Below are 22,323 nucleotides of genomic sequence, written 5' to 3'. Positions count from 1 at the left end.
CATGTTCTCAGCCTAGTCCAGGGCCTGATAGCAGCAGGGCCTTGGGAAATGTTGGCTGAATGTTCCTGCTATCACTGGCCCTGTCTTGCAACTAATGTTGCTGCCCACCAAATTCCAGGGGAAGGGATCGTGTAAGGTTAACCGGAGCCCCCTGCCTCACCTTCCCACAGAGATTTCAAGCTTCCACAAGCAGGGCAGTGACGTCTGTGTCTTTGAGGTCAGCCCTCCCCAGACTGGTCACATGCCCCAGAATTGTAGAAATTCAGAGCGAGGATCTTCTCAGCAGACCTGGCCAGAGGTTCCTTGCATAGCCACTGCTGACTGCAGTGAATGCCTCCCTCCAAGGTGTGGCTTTCTGGTAGCCCCCAAGGAGCCAGGCTCACTTGTAGCCATTAACTCAGGGGCTCCTGAGATGGACTCGGCAATTTCAGGACTCTGGACATGAGGACAAAAAAAAAAAAAAAAAAAAAAAAGATCCACCCTCTTCCTTGGCTGTGGCTGTGAGAAGTAGGCTCCTTTATCAGGGCTTGGGTCTGGTTACTGCCAGATGGGGCAGGCATGCCCCTGGGTGAGAAATAGTGGAAGTCCCAGCCTCAGGGCTTCGGGAAACAGGTTGGTTATGCAACCAGGACTGGTCTGGTAGACTGGAGCTGGCTTTGTCTAGCTTTCAATTCCCTGCATTCACCTTCCCGGCATGGCTAATGTCTGTTTCAGAAAGTGGGTTGCCGTTGTCCATAGGATACCTCCATCCACTTGCTCTCTCCCAGTGACGACCGTTTCCTAAGCCCCATAAGCATCCTTCTCAGCAAGTGTGGGGGTCATAGAGAACATGGGTGAGAGGCAAGATCGGGAATAGGACCTCAGTGCACCCTCCGCTGACTATCCTTGTATGACCCTGGACAAATTACCCAACCTGTCTGCCCCAGGCCCATTGTTGTTAAATGAATAATCTGTGTAAAGCACTCATGCTGTGCCCAGCACACGGTACGTGTTATATGAACTCTTGCTTTTATTATTATGGACTGGGTCCCCATCCTGGCTCTGCCGCCTCCTCATTACATGGGCTAAGCCAAGCTACTGAACATTTCTGGGCCTCCGATTCCTCATCCATGACGTTCAGATCATAAAACCTTCTTCAAGGGGCCATTATGAACATAAACGAGATTAAATGTGATAATGATTATGTGTGCTGAGCACTGAGCTTGGTGCCAGGCGGAGAATAGGTGCTCAATAAATGGTGGCTATTATCATTATTTTGAGTTGTGACTCTAAGTAACCATGCAGCAAGGAGCAAGATGGATGTAAACTGGCGTCCTCCACCTCCTGGGCCTTCCCTTGCCCGGATTCCCTCCCAGCCAGAGTGGAGCTGGAGAGCTGCAGGTCACTGTGTGATGGGGCCATCCTATGGAGACCACCTCCCGTCAGCCCCCAGTCATTCAGATAGAGCGACGTGGACCTGCGTCTGGGAGTCTGGGGGACAGGATGAGCTCAGGTCCTGTCAGTTCCAGGAGCCCAGGCTGGCGGGTGGGCGCAGAAGCAAGGGATTTCTTCCACCTTGAGGGCTGGAAGGAGCTAAGGAAGTCTCCAGGTGTATAGTCCCAGGACTTGTGGGAGCCAAGTAGGGTGGAGCAGGCGGTGTTCAGAGCTTATGGAAAGCTTCATGAGGGTCAGGGAGCCCTCGCATATGGTGGAACTCCATCTACCGTATAGTGTTCCTCTCAGGAGGCTGGCCCAGGGGCAGGGGTGGGCCCTGACGTACACGCCAGGCTCGGGAGATTTTAGGAGGGTTGTGTTCGAGAACCCCTGATAGAACCCCTCTCGGAGGAGTGGCAAGATCTTATGCACGTTGTTTTCTAGTTCTCACGTAACCTGGGAAGAGTCAGTGCCGTTGCCCATCCCCACACAAGCCCCATGGCACCCCAAAGGCCCCCTTAAGTGTCTGAGAGGACGAGTGTGGCGTCCCCACACGGTCTTCTGACCAGGAACTCGTGGTGTTCCTTCTTCTCTGTCAAGACTTTAGAGCAGCGTCGTTTAGCCACTCAAAACCAAGGCTGCCTTTTGATAAACGGGGAAAACTTCCACTATTTTTAACACTATTTAACACTGTCATTATATTCAAAATAATATCCTATGTTTGAAAAAAGTGAATATAATATTGACTGTGGTTTTTTCCTGCTACATACGCCCCATCCTCAGGCCCCAGAGGTTCTGACTCCCCCTCAGAGGAGAGGGACTCCAGATGGAGTCGCAGATTGCTGGCCACAGTGGGACGTCCATGGAAACACACGTGAGGGGCTCACCCCAGCCTCTGGGGTGGACATCTGGTCCTTGCCTGAGGTGGAGTTGGATCTGGGAACTGTCCCTGGCTGTCTCCTCCCGTCCTTTGTCCCTTCCATGTTTATGTGCATAATTCCCTTGTGCGTACACAGTTCTGCGTCAGCGCTCTTCAGTTTGGGTCACACTTAATGCTCTGTGCACGCAGGCCAGCGTTGGTACGTCTCTTGCCCCCTAGACGCTGTCATGGACCCCCCCTGTTTTTTAAAATTAGTTTCAGACATACAGAACAACATAGTAATCAAACATTTATAAAACTCACAAAGCGATAGCCCCGGAAGTCTACTGCCCACCCGACACTGTGCATAGGTATTAGAATATTATTGGCTATGTGCCCCACGCTGCCCTGCACATCCCCATGACTATTTCCTTGTTTTAGTTGTGGGCACTTCTTAATACCCGGCGCCTAGCGTGTCCTCGGCAGGTGCCTGTTGAATGAATGAGTGACTTCCACAAGACGAAGAGCCATGGCTCTTGTGGTCCCCCTTTGATTGTATAATACGTTAGGGATTGGCTGGTTTTTTAAAACCTTCCTCTTAGTTTCAGATTGAATAACCCCTCTCCACTCCTTTGCCCAGCTCTTGTTTGAAACTACGACGGCCTCTCCTTGTGTCTCTGTCACCCACACCACACGCCCCTTGGGCCTCACTGAGACAGCTCAAACCTCCTTTGTTTTCCATGTTCTCCTGGAAAAGAGGCAAAAACCAGGCACACAGTCTGTGGTCTGAGAGGTGATGCTGAGAGCCAGGACCAGGAACGTTAACAGGGCTGGACGGGCGGCCGGTGGGGGTGGCAGGGGCAGGTGGGCGGCCGGCAGGCAGCCATTATCCTCACCTCAGCCAGCCTGGCAGCTCCATCCTGCCTGAAGTCCCCCTTCCCCCGTGACACACTCAGTGGGGCACGAGTACAGACATGCTCCAAAGCCACATGCAGTGCGTGATTTCTTATGTGCTCGTGAGTGATCATAAGCTGTTTCTGTTGTCTTTTTAACCCTCCTCTTCACCCAGGACATGGTGCTGACTGACTGGTCCGTGGCAGGTGGAGGGAGGAGGTGTTTTGGAAGCTAGTCCTGAAATCTGCAGTGCTTCCTTTCCCCTGGGAGAGGTGGCTGGGGGGCTGGGAGCTGGGGCTGCACAGGCCTGAGGGTAGTGGGTAGTCCCCAAGCAGTACCAGTGGCTCATCTGATGGAGGGGAAGGGCGGTGCAGCTTTCTGGAAGCCTGGGCGAACGGAGAGGGCCCAGCCGAGACTGGGTACTACATCTGCCACCTGCAGCCGTGATGGAGGAAGGCTGGCGTTTCCCTGGTGGGGCATTAGAGTAGGAAGCACAGAGAGACTTGTCCTCCTTCTGAAGTTCTGCTCTGGTCACCTCCTGGCTTCTGTCTCAGACCAAGGGGTCAAGGCTAAGGTCAGCATGCCCTCAGCCCCGCTGGCCCCCAGGCTGTGTCCTAATGAATGGAGGAGGGGCTACCTGTGCCCTCTCCCACCCGACGCTTGATCTGGTCTGTAGTTCTGGAGGAAGGGCCAGTGCTGCCTTCACTTGGGGCTCTGGGGAGATTGAGGACGTGGAGAAGACTCTTGTCAGGGCAGCTGCCTGGGGCTCAAACAGCACAGCGTTCACATCCCAGCTTCCTGTGGGTCCAGTGACTTAGCCTCAAGCCTCGGATCCCTCGTTTATAAAACAGGGACAATAATACCCACCTCCTAGGGTGGTTATGAAAATGAAATGAGATTCTATGTAAAACACCTTGCTTGGTGCCTGGTGAACTATACATTGCTCGATAAATTATATAACTATTTATACGTACGTCAATATCTAAATTATTTTAAGTCATTTGGCAGGAGGACCTGGGTTCCAGATATTGAATTTATGGCAAACAAGGCCGTTTCCTGGCCCCTGTAGTCCGGGTCCCCCAGGGCTGGTGAGATACCTCCAAGCCTGGATGATGAGCAGGACTGAGCCTGTGATCAGAGGGGTCAGTGGCCCAGAAACCCTTGGGGGTGTGGGGGGCAGGCCTGGCTCTACTTTTGAGCCAAGAAGTGCTGTCTCCCGCCTACCCGTGCATATGTTTCAGCTTCCTTCATCCATCCTGACACACAAGTATCTAGATCTGGTCAAAAACAGGAGTTGGGGCGAGTGATTTCCCAAAACATTTAACATAAGCTTCCCTTAAATAGGAATTCTGCTTATCCATTTAAAATAGATTTTGACTTAGCACAATTTGATTTACATTTTGGCCGGTACCCTTCCAGTTATCTTTCTGTGCATGTATCGATGTCTAAATAGCTACAGGCATGTATGCATATTTATACGGTAGAAAATCACACTGTGCATACTGTTTATAACATGCTTTTTTTTATAAACTTCATTTATTGTGAATATTGCTCCATTTCAGTACCTATACAGCTTTGTCGTGATTGTTTTCACTTTTTCTATTTATATCATTCTTTTTATTTTTTTAATTTTATTATTATTATATATATATTTTTTTTGCTGCATAGCTTTCCCTAAAACACATCGGATTTTTCCTTGTTGAAGAGTTGATGTCTAGCCTTGGGAACACGTTGTGTGATGTGAAATGCACATTTGTGGGTTCACGTCTTCACACTGCTGCCATCATTTGTACGTAGCCGTTTCTTCTCTACGTTGTTGGGATGGGGGACGGCTGCGCTGTGAGCCTCGTTTGCAACCTAGTTCCCGCGAGACACCGTCTCACTACAAACGTCAGCTGGTTGGCACTCTTGGGGAAGTCCTCTTCCATGAGTCTTGCTAGTTCTTCAGCTGCTCCGTTTGAGGGGGCACGCGTTGAGGACAAAGGGTTGTGCCCTGTTCAGCCTCGTCACTCCTCGAACAATGCCTTACATCTGGCATCGAATAAATGTTTGTTAACTTGAAGCACCAAGTATTTTCAAATTAACCATTTTCATTATTCATGTCTGCGGCGCAGCGTACATTTTCCTGGCCTCCTTGTACAGAACATTGGAGCACAATTTCATCTTTCTTTGGTTGACTGAGCATGATGAACCTCGCTGTCTGTGTGATAGATGATAATTCCTCAAAGCCCTCAGGGCCTGTCAAAGGGGCACGGCTGCGTCCTGGTGACTGAACGCTCTCAGACCACTGTTTCAGAGAGGCGTTGGTGTCTGCATGCTGAGCAGTTTTGTTGTCCCCCCTGCACTGGCACGGCACCCCCTCCCTTCTTCTGACCAGTGTCAGCGCGGGAACCCCGCCGTGGAGCTGGGAGTTTGGGATGAAATGGGTGGGAAACTCACAGTGAGGACGTCAAGCCGCAGCCTGGGAGCAAGGGGCCTGGGCTCTGACGCACCTTGCAGAGAACGTACACTTCTTGTCGGCAGGAGCGGTCGTATAGAGCGGGTGTGTGGGGGGGGCGGGCGGGGCGGTACACATCCCTGCCCCCACATTTAACAAAAGACCTTTGGCGTCATTTCCCCTGTGGTTGGGCCAGCCTGGACTCACACCCCATCTCCTGAGAGTGAGGCCTGCCTGGCCAGCAGCCCCCGTACCCCTGGACACTCTACCCCATTACCGTACTGGTGGGCGTCACTCAGTGTGGCTGGGAGAGCACCCTGCCCTGTGCTGCCCAGTGAGTGTTTCACATCTCTGTGTGTCTTTTCTTCCAAGCAACAGGCCCAATTCTAGGAGGGACCATCTCTTACCTTCTCAATTGTAACACTAAAAGTAGCTCCTGTTTGTTCATTCATTTATTCCACAAATATTCATCGTGCCAATCACTGGAAACAGAAAGGTGAACAGAAACAGACATGGCCTCTGCCCTCAGGAGCTGGCAGCCTGGTAGGGGAAGTGATGGTAGTCACATAGCCACATGAATGAGGGTGAAATTCCTGACAATGGAGGAGAAGAGGCAGGAGCATATTATGGAAGCTCGAACCAGGTAAGAAGTCAGGGAAGGCTTCCTTGAAGAAGTGGTGCTTTTGCTGAGGTCTAAAGGGTGCATAGGGTAATGAGGCAAGGGCGTAGCCAAGTGCATCCCAGACACAGGGAGCAGTGCATGCCAAGGTCCTGTGGCAGGAGAAGCACGGCGAGGACTAGGGGACTGGCTTGGGGCTCGGAGTGTGAAGAGCGAGGTGGTGGAGCAGGTTGGAGGGCTGGGCAAGGAAGTAGGGTCTAGCCTGAGCAGGCATCATACACCATGTGAAAGGGGTGGTCTTCATCCGGAGAGCAACAGGAAGTCTTTGGAGGCTTTTAGACTGGCAGGGATGGGAGAAAAAAAACATGATTAGATTTGCATCTTGAAAAGATCACTCCGGCTGCCGTGTCGGGAACCAACTGGAGCCCCGCCAAAGTGGGGGTGAGGCGATGTGCGGGGAGGCCCTGGTGTAGGCCAGGCACTGGAGGTGGCAGCGTGGATCAGGGCGGGTGCTAGAGGGGAACTGACAGTGCGAGCAAGATTCAGAGTTCTTGGTGATGGATTATTTGGGTGGGAGCAAGGGAGAGTGAGGATCAAGGATGATTCTGGACTTTGGCTTGTGTGACTGATGGGTGCTGACTGCTGGGTGCTGCCATCCTTCATTGATTCATGCGCGTGGGAAAGGACCATGGCTATTGCCTCTCTTTACCGTGTACTGTGCTAAGCACTTTTATGAATCATCTCCCTTGGTCGTCCCAATTGTGGCATGAGTCTGCCTGTTACCGCCATGTTATAGAAGAGGCTCAGAGAAAGTTAGTAACAAGTCCAAGGTTATGTCTAAATGGCAGACTCTGTGCTCTCCTGCCCCAAAGGCTGTGTCCTGTGGGCTGTACCCTGAAGCATCCCCTTCCCCATGGGTGTTCTTGACTGGGATATTTATTTGCAAAAGGAATGCATGGAGTGCCCAAGGCAGGACTGAGGAGAGAGCATGTGCAGGCTGAAGGCCTGTGCTTCTGTCACTGCTGCTCTGAGCTGGACTTGGTTTGTTTAACACTCAGACACAGTTCCAGGCTACAAGAAGCACGAGGCAGCCAAGCCCGGGAAGCCAGTGCTTGCTCGCCCAGGGCACTTCTGCTCAATGGAAGCCCATCTCAGGCAGGGAAGCAAGTGACCACCCCCGGTCCCCAGGGCTGTCCTTGACATGGCTGTGCAGTGTTTCCTTTGCACTGACTTAATGTCACAGCTGGCTCACACTCTTTCTCACTCGCTTTTTAAAATACTACCTGCTTAATTTTCTTTCTTGGAACCTGGGAATAAAGACCAAGCCTATAGGGGAAAGGGCTTATTATTCTCTTATTGGTCCAAGATTTAATAGAGCAGCAATTTTATATTATTTGAGCTGGAGCAATTTATTTATTTATTTTTTGCTGGCCTGGATTCCCCAGCCAGAGACACTGTACAACCAAGAGATGGCGGGATCTGACCATGGGTCCCACCAGTGATGGCTGGTATCCTGAAAACAGGACTGTGCATGGGCAGGGAGGCTGTGCCTTGTCATGCTACCCCCCACCCTCCCACAGCACCCCACAGGGCAAGGAGAAGACAGAACATTTGGGACATGCCACCCATCCACCCCCCACCAAAACCCCTCAGAATGGGAGCTGACCATTAGCCTTTGATCCAGCCTCTGGAGGGCAGCTGGCCCACGCCACTCCTGCCCCCAGGTCAAGTGGTTCCATGTGCCATGGTCTTTGGGTGGAAAACAGGACACAGCTTTGCGCACTCTCTAATGGTTTCTTTTCCTGCCCCCAAACAGCATAGCTGTTCAATCAATCAGATGCTATTTGCTAAGGGCATATGCACCCCTATCCTTCAAACCCTGCTTAAATGTCACTCCTGCAATGCAGCTGGGCACGCCCCTTGTACTTGGCAGGCTGACCCGGGACCAAGGGTTGGGTGACTCCCCGGGAGCACATGAGGCCAGGGCCCTGCCCCACCCACCCACCCCCAACACAGGGCCATGCTCCACATGAGCGCTCAGCAGGTGATGGTTACAGGAATCAGTAAATTGGAGGGTGGGTAGGAGTCAGGAGACAGGGGTGGGGTGGGGTGGAGACAAGACAAGCTGACGAGGGCAAACATGCGAGCACAGTAGTCTGATTGGAAGTGAGGCCTTGTGGGGGAGCAGTGGAAACAGGCCGTTGGGGCCGATGGTGAGTCTTAAGATGCCAAGACTAAAGGCTGGGCCCTCTGGCCCAGCACTACCCGATAGAAATTCCTGCAATGATGGAAATGTTCCATTTCTGGGCCATCTGATATGCTAGCCACCAACCACGTGTGACTATTGAGCACTTGAAATGTGGTTACTATGACTGAGGAACTGGGTTTTTCATTTTATTTAATTTTAATTCATTTCAATTTAGCCACACGTGGCTGGTGGCTACCATCTTAGATGGTGCAGGTCTAAAAGGAAATCGTGCAAGTTTTACAACAGGGCACGAGGGGGTGTCCCTAATAATAACGCCCAGCATTTATTAAGTGCTTATACTGTGACGGTCGATTTCGACGTGTATCTCAGTTAACCCTCAAGACAAGCCTAGGGGATAGATATGATCCCATTTTACAGATGAGAACATCTCAGGCTTAGAGAGGCTTTGAGTAGTTTGCCCAAGGACCCAATCATGCCTGCCTCAATCCAAAGTCTGTACCCAGAGCAGCAAGCTGAGAGGCCTCTGAATGGGCTCAGACAGTGTTTCTGGAACATGAAGTTGGTGACAGTACAGGATTAGCGTGAGGTGGAGAGCCCAGGAGGATGGGGGGCTCTACGTGATCCAGAGTTGAGAGAGATGGTGAGTCCATTTCTAGGGCTCCCAATGTACAGAAGCAAAGGAAGGGGCCAGTCCTGGTTGGGGGCTGTGTTCCCCCCAAATCCGTATGTTAAAGCCTTGACTCCGGTGTGATGGTATTTGGAGGTGAGGCCTTTGGGAGGTGATTGGGTTTAGATGAGACCGTGAGGGTGGGGCCCCCATGATGGGATTTGTACCCCTCTAAGAAGAGAAAGAGACCAAAGTTCTCTCTCTACTATGTGAGGACACAGTAAAAAGGTGGCCATATGTAAGGGTCCCTCATCAAGAACCCAACCATACTGGTACCCCCATCTGGGACTTGCAGCCTCCAGAACTGAAATAAGTGTCTGTTGTTTAAGTCCGGTGACTTAAACTGTCTATGGTATTTTTGTTACAGCAGCCAGAGCTGACTAAGACGGGCAGAGGGCACACTCCCCCATCCTTTGCCGAATGTGTGGGGCAGAGCGGCCACAAAGAGAGGGAGGCTGTGGGGAAACCCAAGGGGTGTCTCTGGGGAGGTTGCTGGGCCTTGGCTCCCTGCCTGCGGCTGGAAACCTCTCTCCTGTGAAGAGCAGCCACCCTCCGTCCTGAGAGATACTGAGGAGGCAAAGCCAGACGCCCCAGCCTGAGTCTTTGCTTCAAGAACCAATGTCATGTCGCTTCTCTGCCCATTCATTTGAAAGTCCTCAGCCACACTGCCGGGTACATGAACCAGCTCCCTGGCACCGGGCAGGGGAGGGTGTTATCCAGCTCTCCTGAGGTCTGGAAGAAGGGAGCCTCCCAAATCCTGATCGTCCCTAACTAGCTGCGGGACCTCCAGCAGTCTTTAACATCTCTGAGCCTCAGTCTCCTCATCTGTATAATGGACATCATAACACCCACCTCCTTCATACGTTGTTGCCTGGCACACACAATTGCTCAGTAAATGGTAGAAGCTGGTCTTCTATTCTTTCCTTATTCCCAGCACCGTCATCTAACTGGGAGGGGACAGAGCACTCTGTGTGTTTGGACGGCAAGCTGACGTTGAACCCTATAAGCCTATAGAAAATTCAGTAGGAAAATATCGTCTCTCAGGGAGGGCCACACTTATTTTCACATGTGCACCATTTATTTATACCAGATAGTGGGAATTAGCAAGGAAAACAGTCTCAGCATCTCCTTCCTCTCTATCCTAGGAGGAGAGGCCCGCATGTGTTTCTTGAGGCCCACCTTGTGGGCTTATGGGGGACCCTGTCCTAGAAGTAGAAGGGTTGGAGCAAGCATTGGGAGGGGTAGCAAGAGGCAGCCTTGAAGGGAGAAGGGAGAAGGGATGGCAGCTTCAGGGGAACAGGCCGCTGGCCCCGGCAGGGCACAGATCCCAAACCCAGGCTGGCACAGAAGTGGCCGGGTCCCTTCCCCTTCCGAAGGACTGTGGGAACTCAGAGAGAGAGCAGCACAGCAGTGAACACCGCATACAGGGTACCCTCCCCAGAGGGGCCGCACCTCGGAAGACCCCAAGCCCAGGATCTTCAAGAGAGCTGGGGAGGGACCCCAGTTGTGAGTGGGATGGACTTTCTTGCTAACCCAGAGAGATGGGAGCTTGGAACACATGACATTTTATTTGGAGCAATTAAAGAAAAGTGACATTTCTCATATATAAGTATTGGATGAGAGCAAATGCATACCCCCCAAGAACGTATCAGAGAGCTGGCTCCCCGCCTCCTGCAGTGCTGGGCTCAGCTGCCCAATCAGGCAGTGACGACATGCTCTGAGAAGCCAAGTTGGTGACATTTTCCTCTCTGTGGAGAGGTGTGCTTCTTGCTCAGTTGGTAATCTGCAGAAAAGGCCAAGCAACAGATCCAGCCTTTCCTCAGTGTGTGTGTGGGGGGGACTTAGTGGGGGCAGGAGAACCCTCAGCTCTGCAGGGACTAGGCAGCTTCCACGTGGCAGCTTAGGTTGATTAGCCCCGTGTGACAGTTTTCAGAGAACCTGCTGCCACCAAGTCAGACTTTGGCTGGTTAGCCGGGAATAAGTCTCAGCCCCACCAAGACCCCTCTGCCTCCCGGCACGTCTCATCTGGCCTTTCCCACCCCTGCATGTTACTGTGCTTTTAGGAAAAGCAAAATATGTATTTAGACGTTATGAGCTTAAGCAACACTTTAGAAGGAAAAACACTGCAGAAACTGGGTTCTGCTTACTTACGTGTCTGGAGAAAATTATATGACTCTAGAGTGAGACCCGAGCCTGTTACTTACTTGCTGGGTGAACTTGGCAAATTCTCCAACTACCGCGAGCCTCAGATCCCTCACCTGTAAAATGGGCCTAATGCTTACACAATAGGGTTCTTGGGATGGTTCCGTGAAGAGATTTGGCATAAAGTAAGTGCTCATGCTGTTACTGGTGAGTTTTTTGTGTGGTTATACACCGGTATGTTTTCTCTGTTGAGTAAGATCATTTCCTGCCCACCCTGCCCTCATTTGCAGGGATGGACACAATTTGCTGTGTACAGGCCTTGTCATATTCTGTTACGGTGCCTGGATCTTCCTCGGGTGTTGGGCGTTTGGGTTGTTTCCAGTTCTTTGCTATTGAACATGATGCAGCTGTGAATATCAGCAAGCTTATTTTTGATGTGTTCCTAACAGAATGTAATCGTGGGGGTGAAGCTGTATCATAGAGATCCATGGACCGCACATCCATTGTGCCCCAAAGCCACCCACAGGTTTTCGATGATCTGTGCCCTTTGGGTTACCTACGTCTCTGCCCTGAAGCAAAAGCCATCCCCTTGGAAGATGGCAAAGCGTTCCTTGGTTGCCGTTCTCCCAGCCCCTCAGCTGAGGACAAAGCAGCTGAAGTGTTTACGTTCCCATGTCCTCTCTCTTGTAGAAAGTCTGCACCAAATGTGGGATCGAGGCCTCCCCTGGCCAGAAGCGGCCCCTGTGGCTGTGTAAGATCTGCAGTGAGCAGAGAGAGGTAGGGTACCTAGCGCAACGAGGGGGAAGGGAGGGGGGTGCTGGGGCAGGGGCTGGGCGCGTTGCATTTGGGGAAGTTTTTGGTGGGTCACTGGGAGGGGTTTCTCTGGAGGTGGAGGGCCAACCAGGGGTGGCCAGGGAGAAAGGTGGGGTGGGGCAGGCTGCTGGCTTGCCCGTTTCCACATGCAGAGGTGGCAGTAGGCCCTGCTTCTGCTGTGCCTGGAGTCCGTGGTTTCAGTGGGAAGCCCCTCACACTAGTGTAGGTGCAGGTGGCATTTTGTGGAGGGCTGTTATTATAGTAATAGTAATGGCCACCCCAGGTGGAATGTTTGCTATGTGCCTGGTACTGCACTAAATTCTTTACAAGTATGAATTCATTTCATCGTTTCACAACCCCCTAGGTGGGTGCTATTAGTATCCCCTTCTACTGATGGGGAAATGGAGACACCGGAGGTTAAGCAACTCTTGAGCACTGAGCTAGTCAGTGGAGGTGCTGGAAATACGTGCAGCCATGGTCTGCTGTGATGGTGCCACCCCTGAAGTCCCTTCTGGTGCTAAGGTTCTATAATTCTAGTTCTGACCCCAGTTTAGGGGAAGAAATCAAGGCTCAGTGAGGCAAAAACAGATGAGGGACTCGAACCTGCATCTCTTAACCCCAAACCCAGGGCTTTTCTCACTGTTTCAGGATTGGAAGTGGGGCCAAACCCGAGCAGAACATTGGCAGGCAGCTTCTGAGGAGGGTCATGGGCTGGGGATCGTGGGAACAGAATGAGCTGGGCAAAGGGAGCGTCCCCCTCGTTTTCCAGATGTGGATTTTTTTTTTCTTTGATTTTTTTTTTTGCTTGGCACTTGGTATGCGCTTTTACTCTGAGGAGCCATAAAATGTCTTCTGTTGTGGAAAATTCTCAGCCATGCTCTCCTTGATTATTGCTGTCCTGCCATCCCATGTCTCATCTTCTGGAAATCCTGTTGGATACGTTGTAGAACTTCCCATCCTCCATAGGTCCCAACGGCTCTTTCTTGTTTATTTCTTTATCTTTCGGGGTAAATTCTTCAGTACTGCCTTCTAGTTCACACTAAATCTTTAAGACCTTGTCCCACCTGTCGGTGGTGTTGGTTATCTTTCTTAGCGTCAGCTTTCCTCGGGTGTTCTGGAAGTGGGGCTTGCGTGCTCATCTTGAGTGGGAGTCAGTGTCTCCCTCTTTCTCTCCCCGCTCATCACCCCCACCCAGCTCTCCTTGCTGACTGATTTTGCAGCAGCCTCCACCCAGGTCCTGGATGCCCCAGTGCAGAGCCAGGTGTCTTGGCTTAGTGATGAGCTGTGTGTCCATGGTGATAATGGGATTTTTTCCCAGAGCCAGTCATCAAAGCTGCTGGCAGCCTAGCCAGGCTCTGGCTGTGTGCATGCTGCTTCTAGCTCCCTTCAGTTCTTAGATAACCTCTAGGTATTAGATAAGCTCTAGTTCTTAGATAAGCTCTAGCCTGGGGTAGGGTGGGAGGCTGTGGCTTTTTTCAGCCTCTTTTCTCAGGTGGGAAATCCCTTCACTGGCCCCCATTTTCAGTGATTCTGGCTCTGGTCCCCCACCTCCCATGGGGCACTTTTAGTCCCTGTGCCCCGGAAAACCAAGCTCCCAGCTGCCTCCACCTGCCTTTTGACCTAGAACTCAGCAGGGCCTTCTGCCCCTCAAAATAGTAAATATTTGGAGTTTCTCATCCATTGATATATATGTATCTTGTTTTGGAACACAAATAAGTTTACTTGTTGTTTTTAGAATATTTTTATCTGTCATCACTGTGTCTTTGGAACAAGGAAGGTATTCAAAGTGTGAACTAACTAACATTCTGTCTTGCCCGGAGGTCCCTGTTTTCTCATCCCAAAATAATCTCCATTTCATAGAGATGCTGTGAGAATTCAGCAAGATCATTAAAATGTACAAAGTGTACAACATGTCTGGTGTAGGCTAGGTACTCTGTAAATATTAGAGGCGTCCCTCTCACACCCAGCCAGAAATTCCCCCTTTGAACCTGAGATCTTTCTGGTCTTTTTTTTCCTTTTGGTAAGGAGATTAAAATCTCTTATTTTCATTCACATTCATGTTTCCATTACAACCAAGATAAAAAAAAAATTGCTTTCTTACAATAAAAAAATGAAGATACAGTCCCTGGAAGAATTTCTACAGGAAAAATTAATGGAAATAGACAGCAGGGCAAAAATCAAGATTTGCTAACAATCAGTAAGAGAAAGATACAGAAAATTGAGGACAAAAACTAAAGAAATCAAATAAAAGGGAAAATTACTGAGATGCAGAAGAGAGAATAGACCTTTTTTTATTATTAGTTTCAGGTGTACAAAAACAACGTAAGGATTAGACATTTACACTCCTCACAGACTGATAACCCAACAAGTCTACTACCCCTCTGACGTCGTATATAGCTATTACAATACCGTTGGTTATATTCCCTAGACTGTACTTGACATCACGTGACCATATATATATGTGTATTTAATTATTGTTGACAGTCAATAGTATTTTATATTAGTTTCAGGTATACATTACAGTGGTTAGGCATTTATATCATTTAAGAAGTTATCCCCCCAATAAGCCTAGTACCCATCTAGAGATCCTCCTGGTCTTCAAGGGGTCCCTCTTAAGATGCAGATATCCACGAGAGAGGAAATTCCTTAAAACAGTGTCTTGTGGGAGACACCTGAGCAGGATAAAATGACAGCCAGAGCTGAGCTGTTGGAGGACAGAGGTGAAGCACGGTCACAGAAAAGAAGATGGATGAAAGGAAAGACGAAGGCAGCAAGCGTAATAATTTAGTGGAGCACCGCAGAGGCAGCCCCACCACCAGTTACCGTCACATCCTTGATCGTCCTGAGCTACCACGTGCAGGGCCCACCACCAGCCCTTCCTCATCTCCACAGCACTGCGGTGCCCAGAAAATCCAAAATAGCTTAGGATACGTTTTCTTATCTTTCCTAAGGCAAAGCATTTGAGGCTGTACATTATGCTATCGGTTTGTCCTTGACTTCCTAGAGGCCGATAAAATGTAGCAAGACGAAGAGTGCTGCATTCCCTCCCCGCAGCACCAGGCCTACTGTGGACATTCAGTCGGCAGGGATGGGCCTGAAAGTGTGCGTGTCTGTGAGTCTGGGTGCCTGTGGGTACCATTCCCAGGTGTTGCATTTTCCTGCCTGCTTTTGGGGTGGGAGAGTGACAGGGTAATTGGTTTCCTAATTGGCTTTTTTGTCAATTAGAAAACTGTCTAATCACAACAAAGAGATAGCTAAATAGAAAGAGCATTTAAAATGTCATTTTAAGCGCCGCATATAGCTGGTTCTGAGTCTGTGATAAAAATTAGGAATTCTTCCCTGCGGAAGAAGCCATGTGCTGATAGAACTTGAACTTTCTGATGGAAACTCTTACTCCAGTCTGCCCAAACACTTTTATCTTTCTTTCCTTTGGATGCTTCACATCCATCATCTCTTGCTGTAATTAATTGTTAAGTATTTTTTTCTGGAGTGGGATGAACGCTGGTTAAAGGTCTGTGGGATATCAGGTTGGTGTTACTGCCTGTTTTGTGCACTTCTCAGCGGATCAGTGTGTTTCAACCCTTGTCTTGAGGGCTTAACAATCTAGTTCATTCAGACCCTCAGCACGTGTTTATTGAGCATCTTCTATGTGCCAAGCAAAATAGCTCTTCTCGTGGGAGGGAGACCACAAACCCACAGCAAAATAAATGCTGCCATGTTGCAGATGGTGATAAAGTGCTCAGGGTAAAGGGGGGAGGGGTGCTGCAAACAGTGGGGGTAGCTGCTACCGTGTTTCCCTGAAAATAAGACCTAGCTGGACAATCAGCTCTAATGTGTCTTTTGGAGCAAAAATTAATATAAGACCTGGTCTTATATTACGTTAGATAAGACCTGGTCTTATATTATAGTAAAATAAGACTGGGTCTTATATTACTTTTTGCTCCAAAAGACGCATTAGAGCCGATTGTCCAGTTAGGTCTTATTTTCGGGGAAACATGGTATTTTATATGGGGGTCAGGAAAGGGTTCCCTGATAAAATAACAGTGAGCAGAGTTCTGAAGCACACTATGTGACTGTGTGTACAGAAAGTATTCCAAGGCCCTGAGGCTGGCATGTGCTTGGTAGTTTTAAGGAATAGTAAGGAGACCAGTGAGACTGGCTTCCGTCAGGGTCAGGAGAGGAGGTCAGAGACAAGCAGGGAGTCAGATCATGTTGGTCCTTATAGAACATTGTAGGGACTTTGGCTTTTACTCTGAGTGAAATGGGGGGCCTTGGAAGGGTCTGGAGTGGAGGAGAGACATGATCTGAATCATCCCCCTCTTTTTACAAGATACTCTGGCTGCTTTGTTGGGAATAAATTGTAGACTACAATGTCAGAATCAGTATCATGGCCCCAATATATTCAAGTTCTTGACTGTTGTTACCTTTAGAAGTTTTCATTTTAAAAAATATTTTCTGTGGGCGGCCGGTTGGCTCCGTTGGTTAGAGCATGGTGCTGGTAGCACCAAGGTTGCCGGTGTGATCAGTGCATGGGCCGCTGTGAGCTGCGCCCTTCTTAAATAAATAAATAAAATAATAAAAAGGCAATAGTTTTAAATATATATATAATATGCATTTTACTCTTTTCTGATTATAAAATTATAATATGGATCATTGACATTTACGATGTATAGAAAAAACAAAGTAATACACACTCCCAAAAAATCCGTACTCTTTCTATTCAATCACTATTAACATTTTGGCATGTTTACTTCTGATCTCTTTTTGTGTGTGTGTCTTTTTTTTTAATATTGTTGAACCCATGTTTTCAAATTAACGTTATATCATAAGGAATTCTTAGTGTAATTAGTAACTCTGTAAACATTCTGTCATACAGATATTCTGTTAATTCAGGACATCTAAGTATTTTCCTTTTTTCCTTCTTATTAATAACTGCAGTATATATCTGTACGTAGGTCTTGGACTACATTTTAGATTATATCCTCAGAATGCATTCTTAGAAGGGAAAAATAAACATCAGTGTCTATATTCCTTTTCTTATAGACCTTTGAGTTATTACTGTTGATTTATTTCATAATTAGCTGGTGTATAATTTTATGTAATCTTTTAAAATAAGGACATGTGGATGGAGTGTTTGCTGAGTCTTTTGCTATCTGATAACAGCTATTGCCTTTCTACAAAAAAGACAACTTGACTGATAATACAATTGACCAGAATCTTTCCCACTCAGAATTCTACGGATTTGCCCCTGTTGTCTACCAACCACATGCGAAAAGAGCCACCATGAGGGAGAGGCAGCAAATAGAACAGCTAGCAGAATTGGTGCCCAGAGACCTAGAGATCATAGTGAAACTTTGAAAAAGATATAAATAAGGTTTTAGAATTAACTAAAAGAGGTAAGAGAAGGAATAGAACCAAACTGAATAAAGAGGAACTTTAAAAAAAGAATGAGCAAATTTGAAAAAAGAATCAAATGAACCATTTTCACTTCTGAAAATGGATGGCATTAATGAATTTAAAAACTCCATTGAACTATATACTTCAGTAATTTTTTAGAGCAATAAATCTTGTCATTCCCATTAACAGCCACAGATATTTTCTTAGCATTTGCCTCTTAGCGATGGTTTGTTATGTTTGCTCCCTGGCTGGCACTCCCAGCAACCGGGAGTACCGAGTCTTAAACCAACGATCATGAATAGGATATTTTTGTTACCACACCAAACTGTACTCTTTATCTAATTTACTGCTTGCCTTTTTAAACTAGCTGCTAATATATTTGTTTTCTCAACTCCCTGCCGCACCCTATTTTCATTCCCTCTGTGAATAGGTACATTCTTCAGTCACTTTCCTGGTTTCCATGCTGGTAAATTAATAAACCCTGATGTGTTCAAGACATAAAGAAACAGGAAAGGGAATGAAACCATCCTCAGTGTCCTGGTTATATAGCACATCAGGCACACCGGAAGAGCCCCAAGAAGGACCTTGGGAACCAGAAGACGGTTCCAAGGATGCAGCATAGGTGATAGTTAAGTGATGCCTTTGATGTCAAAGTTGAGAGAAGAGGAAGCAGGGTGACAAGATCTAATACACAACATAAAGTAGTTTTCAAGGCAAGAACAGACATATGGGGGGAAAGTCTGAAGCCAGACTTACGCTTTTATTCTCCTTTAAATAACCTGTAGTGGTGGTGTGTGTGTGTGTGTGTACATTTGAAAATTATAATTTTCATCTGGATATGCCTATGTCATTTTCATTGGTTTTCGCCTAGAACATACATATTTGGGTCTTTGGTTCAGGGAAGCTTTTCAGTTATCTTTTTGCTTATTACTTTGTTCGCAACTATTCTTGCTTCGTCTCAGGAGCACTTTTAATTGGAAGGTTGCATTTCCCTTCTGTCTTCTGTATTCATCATCTTCTACCAAGTCAGTTTCAACTCCTTTAATTTGTTTCCTCCATTCTCAAAAATCTTAAAGCTTTTCTTCCATGTCACTAATTCCTCTTTTTTTTTTTTTTTTTTTTGGCCTGACATTGGTGGTTACCTGTGCCTTGTGCAGGTGCATGGTGCCTTTATCCATCTTCGCAGACCCAGGGTTTACAAGAGGCAGTACACACACCCCTCCCAGCTCCTTCCTTTGTCCAGGATTTTACCTGTGATGCTCTTCTCCACCTGTGAGGAGGCACCTGTGACCCTCCCGTGACCTGGCCCTGTGGCCATTGGAACTAGGGAGGACATGGAAATCTGCAGGCGCTGCTTTATGCTGTTTACTTGTCTCTTCCTTCCTCTCCCTGCTTTCCCACTACTGAGCTTTACTAAAAGAAACGCACCTTCCCAGATGCAGCTCCCCGTTCAGCTCCTTCCCACGCCTGCCTGGTTATTTTCTGTCAGTGTCTCCCAAGGATAAAGATAGGGTTGGAGGAGGAACAACAAGCCCCTGTGTGGCACCAAAACCCACAGGCGTGCCATGCCAGGAACACTGCCCAGACGACTTGAGCCCTGCACCCTGACCCTGCCAGGCAGGCAGGGCCCCGGTGGGCAGTAAGACACTTTCAATCCAGCCCACTTGCCTGCTGTCCAAGGGGAGACTGGCTGTGGGTTGACGTCACATCCCTCCTGTGCTGGGGTTTGCGTGCCCTTTCCTCACGTGCTTTCACAGGTATGTTAGTGTGAGGTTGGGACAGATTGCATCAGGGGCTTCTAGACATATGACGTGGCAAGCCGGAAATTAATTTCATATACTGTATAGCCTTTAATCCCATTCATTTGAAAAAACAAAGTGACTCACTCAAAGTTATACTGTAATCAGTGGAAAAGTTAATTGGAATCTGGATTCACCAGGATTCTAGAAAGCATTCCTCCAGCTTCTGAAAGTTCCCTTTGGAGTAAGAAGTCTTCTTTAAGGATGCAGGCATTCTCTGAAGGGGGTGAGCTAGGAAGGGGTGAAGGCCAATTTGTTAAGTAATTGAAAGCTGATTAATACAATTAGAGTGCTTTTCTCTGTTCAGCATTCTCTGTGCTTCCCAGGTCCACAGGCATCCTGGTTATAGCTCAGTGGGAGGCGGGGCAGTACCAACACCTACTGTGCTTCCCTCAGTGTTTTGCATATAAAAGGTGCTCAGAAAATGTTTGTTGATTGAAAGAGACATTTGCAAAAAAAAAGGAAAGCTGTTTCCTTGTTCGGATTACTTTAGAACCTTTTCCCAGCAGGGTGCTTTTGAGTTTGCTGAAATGTTATTACAGAGGGCCCTGGCTGGGGTCCTATAATGCCCTTGGATACTTGGTCTGTATTTCTTCCCCCTGGCCCCTCTCTTGCTTGTTGATTGACTGAAAGAGGAATTTGTGAAGTAGGAAAGTGGTTTCACAGGGTGGTCTTTAAATCATCTCCAACCCGCCCAGCCTGCAAGGTGACCAGTAACCCACGTAGGACCCCTGGGGAGAGTCCACCTTGACTCAGGGCTGCAGAAGGCTGGGAGAAGCGAGGCTCCCTCGCTCCCAGGCAGCTCCCGTGGGGAGCAGCCACGCCGGCCGAGCCCAGCATCCTTGGGGCACCTGCCTCTCGGGCAGGCAGCCTGTGCTCACTGCAGGCTGCCATCTGTTTCCCCACGCTGGTTCTCTCCTGCTCCTGCTATATTACTTGCAGTTTGGATTTTTGCTGCAAACAGCTTGGCCAAAGGGCCCCTCCAGAGGCCTGTGAGTGCAATCAGGAGTGGGTAGCTGGCGCTCGGGTGGGCGGCTGGGTGGCTGCCTGGGCTCTCTGCCATCTGCATCTAAGTCACTCTGGGCTGCTGTCGGGACGTCCCCAGGGGACCCAGATGGTCACACTTCCTCAATGTGTTGGTCACCTCCCACGCGCCACAGCTCTGCCAAGCAGACCCACTATCAGTGCAGGCTCCTGGCCTCCCACACATGTGGAAGTGGCAGGAGGAGGCTCCTGGCACCCGCCAGTCCCCTTCCTCCCTTGATACGGAGCTGTCTCCCACCCTGTCCCTGCCCCTTGGTTGGGATGCCCACCTGAGCCTGTGTACTGGAGAAAGAACTTTCCTCTCTGAGATGCTGCCCAATCCAAGAGAGAAGTAACTTCCTCACTGCTGTGCTCCAGTCCCCGAGCCAACTGTCCTACCCGTGCATGCCGAAGGGATCCAGTCTGGCATTGGGGAGTGGACATTAACTGAGTACCCACTACAGGCCAGACAGTAAATATCTAGCTTCATCCTCACAGGAGCCCAGTGAGGGATGCGACAGATGGGGAAACCGAGGATTAAAGAAAGGAGATCACTGTCCAAAGACACCAGGTAGTAACTGATGGAGCCAGAGGCTGAAGCCAAGTGTGTCTGCCTCCAAAACTCCTTCTAACAACTTTACTTTCTATTCATTTGTTCCTTCGTTCATGCGTTCATATAATAGTCATTGAATATTTACTATGTGCTGGGTACTGTTTTAGACCTTTGGAAAACAGCAATGATCAAAACAGCCAAATAGCAAATATGTTAGATGTTCAATGGGAAGAAGAAAGAGTAAAACAGGGCAGAGGGATGAGGAGTGGTGGGTGCAGGGTGGGCAGGGGCACTGCAGTGTTAAAAGTAGACCGGCCACCACGTCCCACCCATGAAGATGGCTAATACTTAAAAAGCAGACAATAACAAGTGTTGGCGCGGATGTGGACAAATGTGAAGCCTTGTGTGTTGCTGGTGGGAATATGAAATAATGCAGCTGCTACAGAAAACAGTACAGCAGTTCCTCAAAAAATGAATGATGTAGCAATTCTACTTCTGGGCATATACCCTAAAGAATTGAAAATGGAATGAAACAGATATTTGCACACCCATGTTCATTACAGCATTATTCAAAATACCCCCAAGGTGGAAGCTACCGAAGAATCTACCATCGGACGACTGGATAAACAAAATGTGGTCTATACCTATTATTGCCCACATTATTCAGCCTTAAAGAATGGAATTCTGACACATATTACAACATGGAAGAACCTTGAGGACATTATGGCAAATGAAATAAGCCAGACACGAGGGGACAAATGTTGTAGGATTCCACTTATATGAGGTCCCTAGAGTAGTCCAATTCATAGAGGCAGAAAGTAGAGTGGTGGTTGCCAGGGGCTGGGGGGAGGGGGAATGAGGAGTTTTTGTTTAATGGGCACAAAGTTTCCATTTGGGAAGATGAAAAAGGTCTCAAAATTGTGGAGATGGCAGCACATCAGTGCAAATATACTTAATGCCCTTGGACTGTACACTTAAAAATGGTTAGAATGGTAAATTTTATGTTATGTATATATTATCACAGTAAAAAAAAAAACCACACACACACAAAAACAGGAGACCGGCCAGGGTGGGCGTCTGTGAGAAGATGAAATGTAAGCAAAGAGCTGAAGGAGGAGTAGCAGGAAGGCCAGCAGCTCCCTGGGGAAGGAGTGGCCCGATGGGGACACACCATGCTGAGCCAGCAGGGAGCCAACAAGGCTGCTGCCTTCCACATGTCGCGTCCTGGGTTCCCCTGAGGCGGGCGTGGGAGGGGTTGGTCCCAGGAGGCTCTTTGGCCAGGCTGAGTAGGGAGGTGGGTTGCTGTGGTCCCATAGGAAGCCCCTTGGCCCATCAGGAACATGGCCCATAGCTCCTAGTGTTTGGCTCTGTCACAGCACCGGGCATCCCCATCACTCACTCAGCCATCCCGGGGTGCTCGGCCGTCGTGGGGTTGGGAACCCTGTGGTCTGTGTGATCAACATTGAGAATAACAAGGTGAGAAGCAGGTTCACTATCC

General features: G+C 48.7%; 1 protein-coding gene across 8 annotated transcripts in view; it reads left to right on the top strand.

Annotated features, from left to right (window-relative positions):
* The window catches only part of RPH3AL (rabphilin 3A like (without C2 domains)), a 138,819-nt gene that overhangs the window by 73,474 nt on the left and 43,022 nt on the right, over positions 1 to 22,323 (top strand). For 5 of the 8 annotated variants that reach the window (XM_019739550.3, XM_074320073.2, XM_019739549.3 and 2 more), the window contains exon 5: positions 11,931 to 12,017. The exons of the other annotated variants lie outside the window; for them this stretch is intronic. In XM_019739550.3, coding sequence (XP_019595109.3) covers positions 11,931 to 12,017 — 87 coding nt within the window. The remainder of the gene's footprint in view (positions 1 to 11,930; positions 12,018 to 22,323) is intronic. 8 annotated transcript variants of the gene reach the window in all.

This window comes from Rhinolophus sinicus, chromosome 12 (assembly GCF_057876585.1).
Source record: "Rhinolophus sinicus isolate RSI-liver-muscle chromosome 12, RSI-T2T, whole genome shotgun sequence".
NCBI classification, from domain to species: Eukaryota; Metazoa; Chordata; class Mammalia; order Chiroptera; family Rhinolophidae; genus Rhinolophus; species Rhinolophus sinicus.
This window is presented reverse-complemented; position numbering and strand designations above follow the sequence as displayed.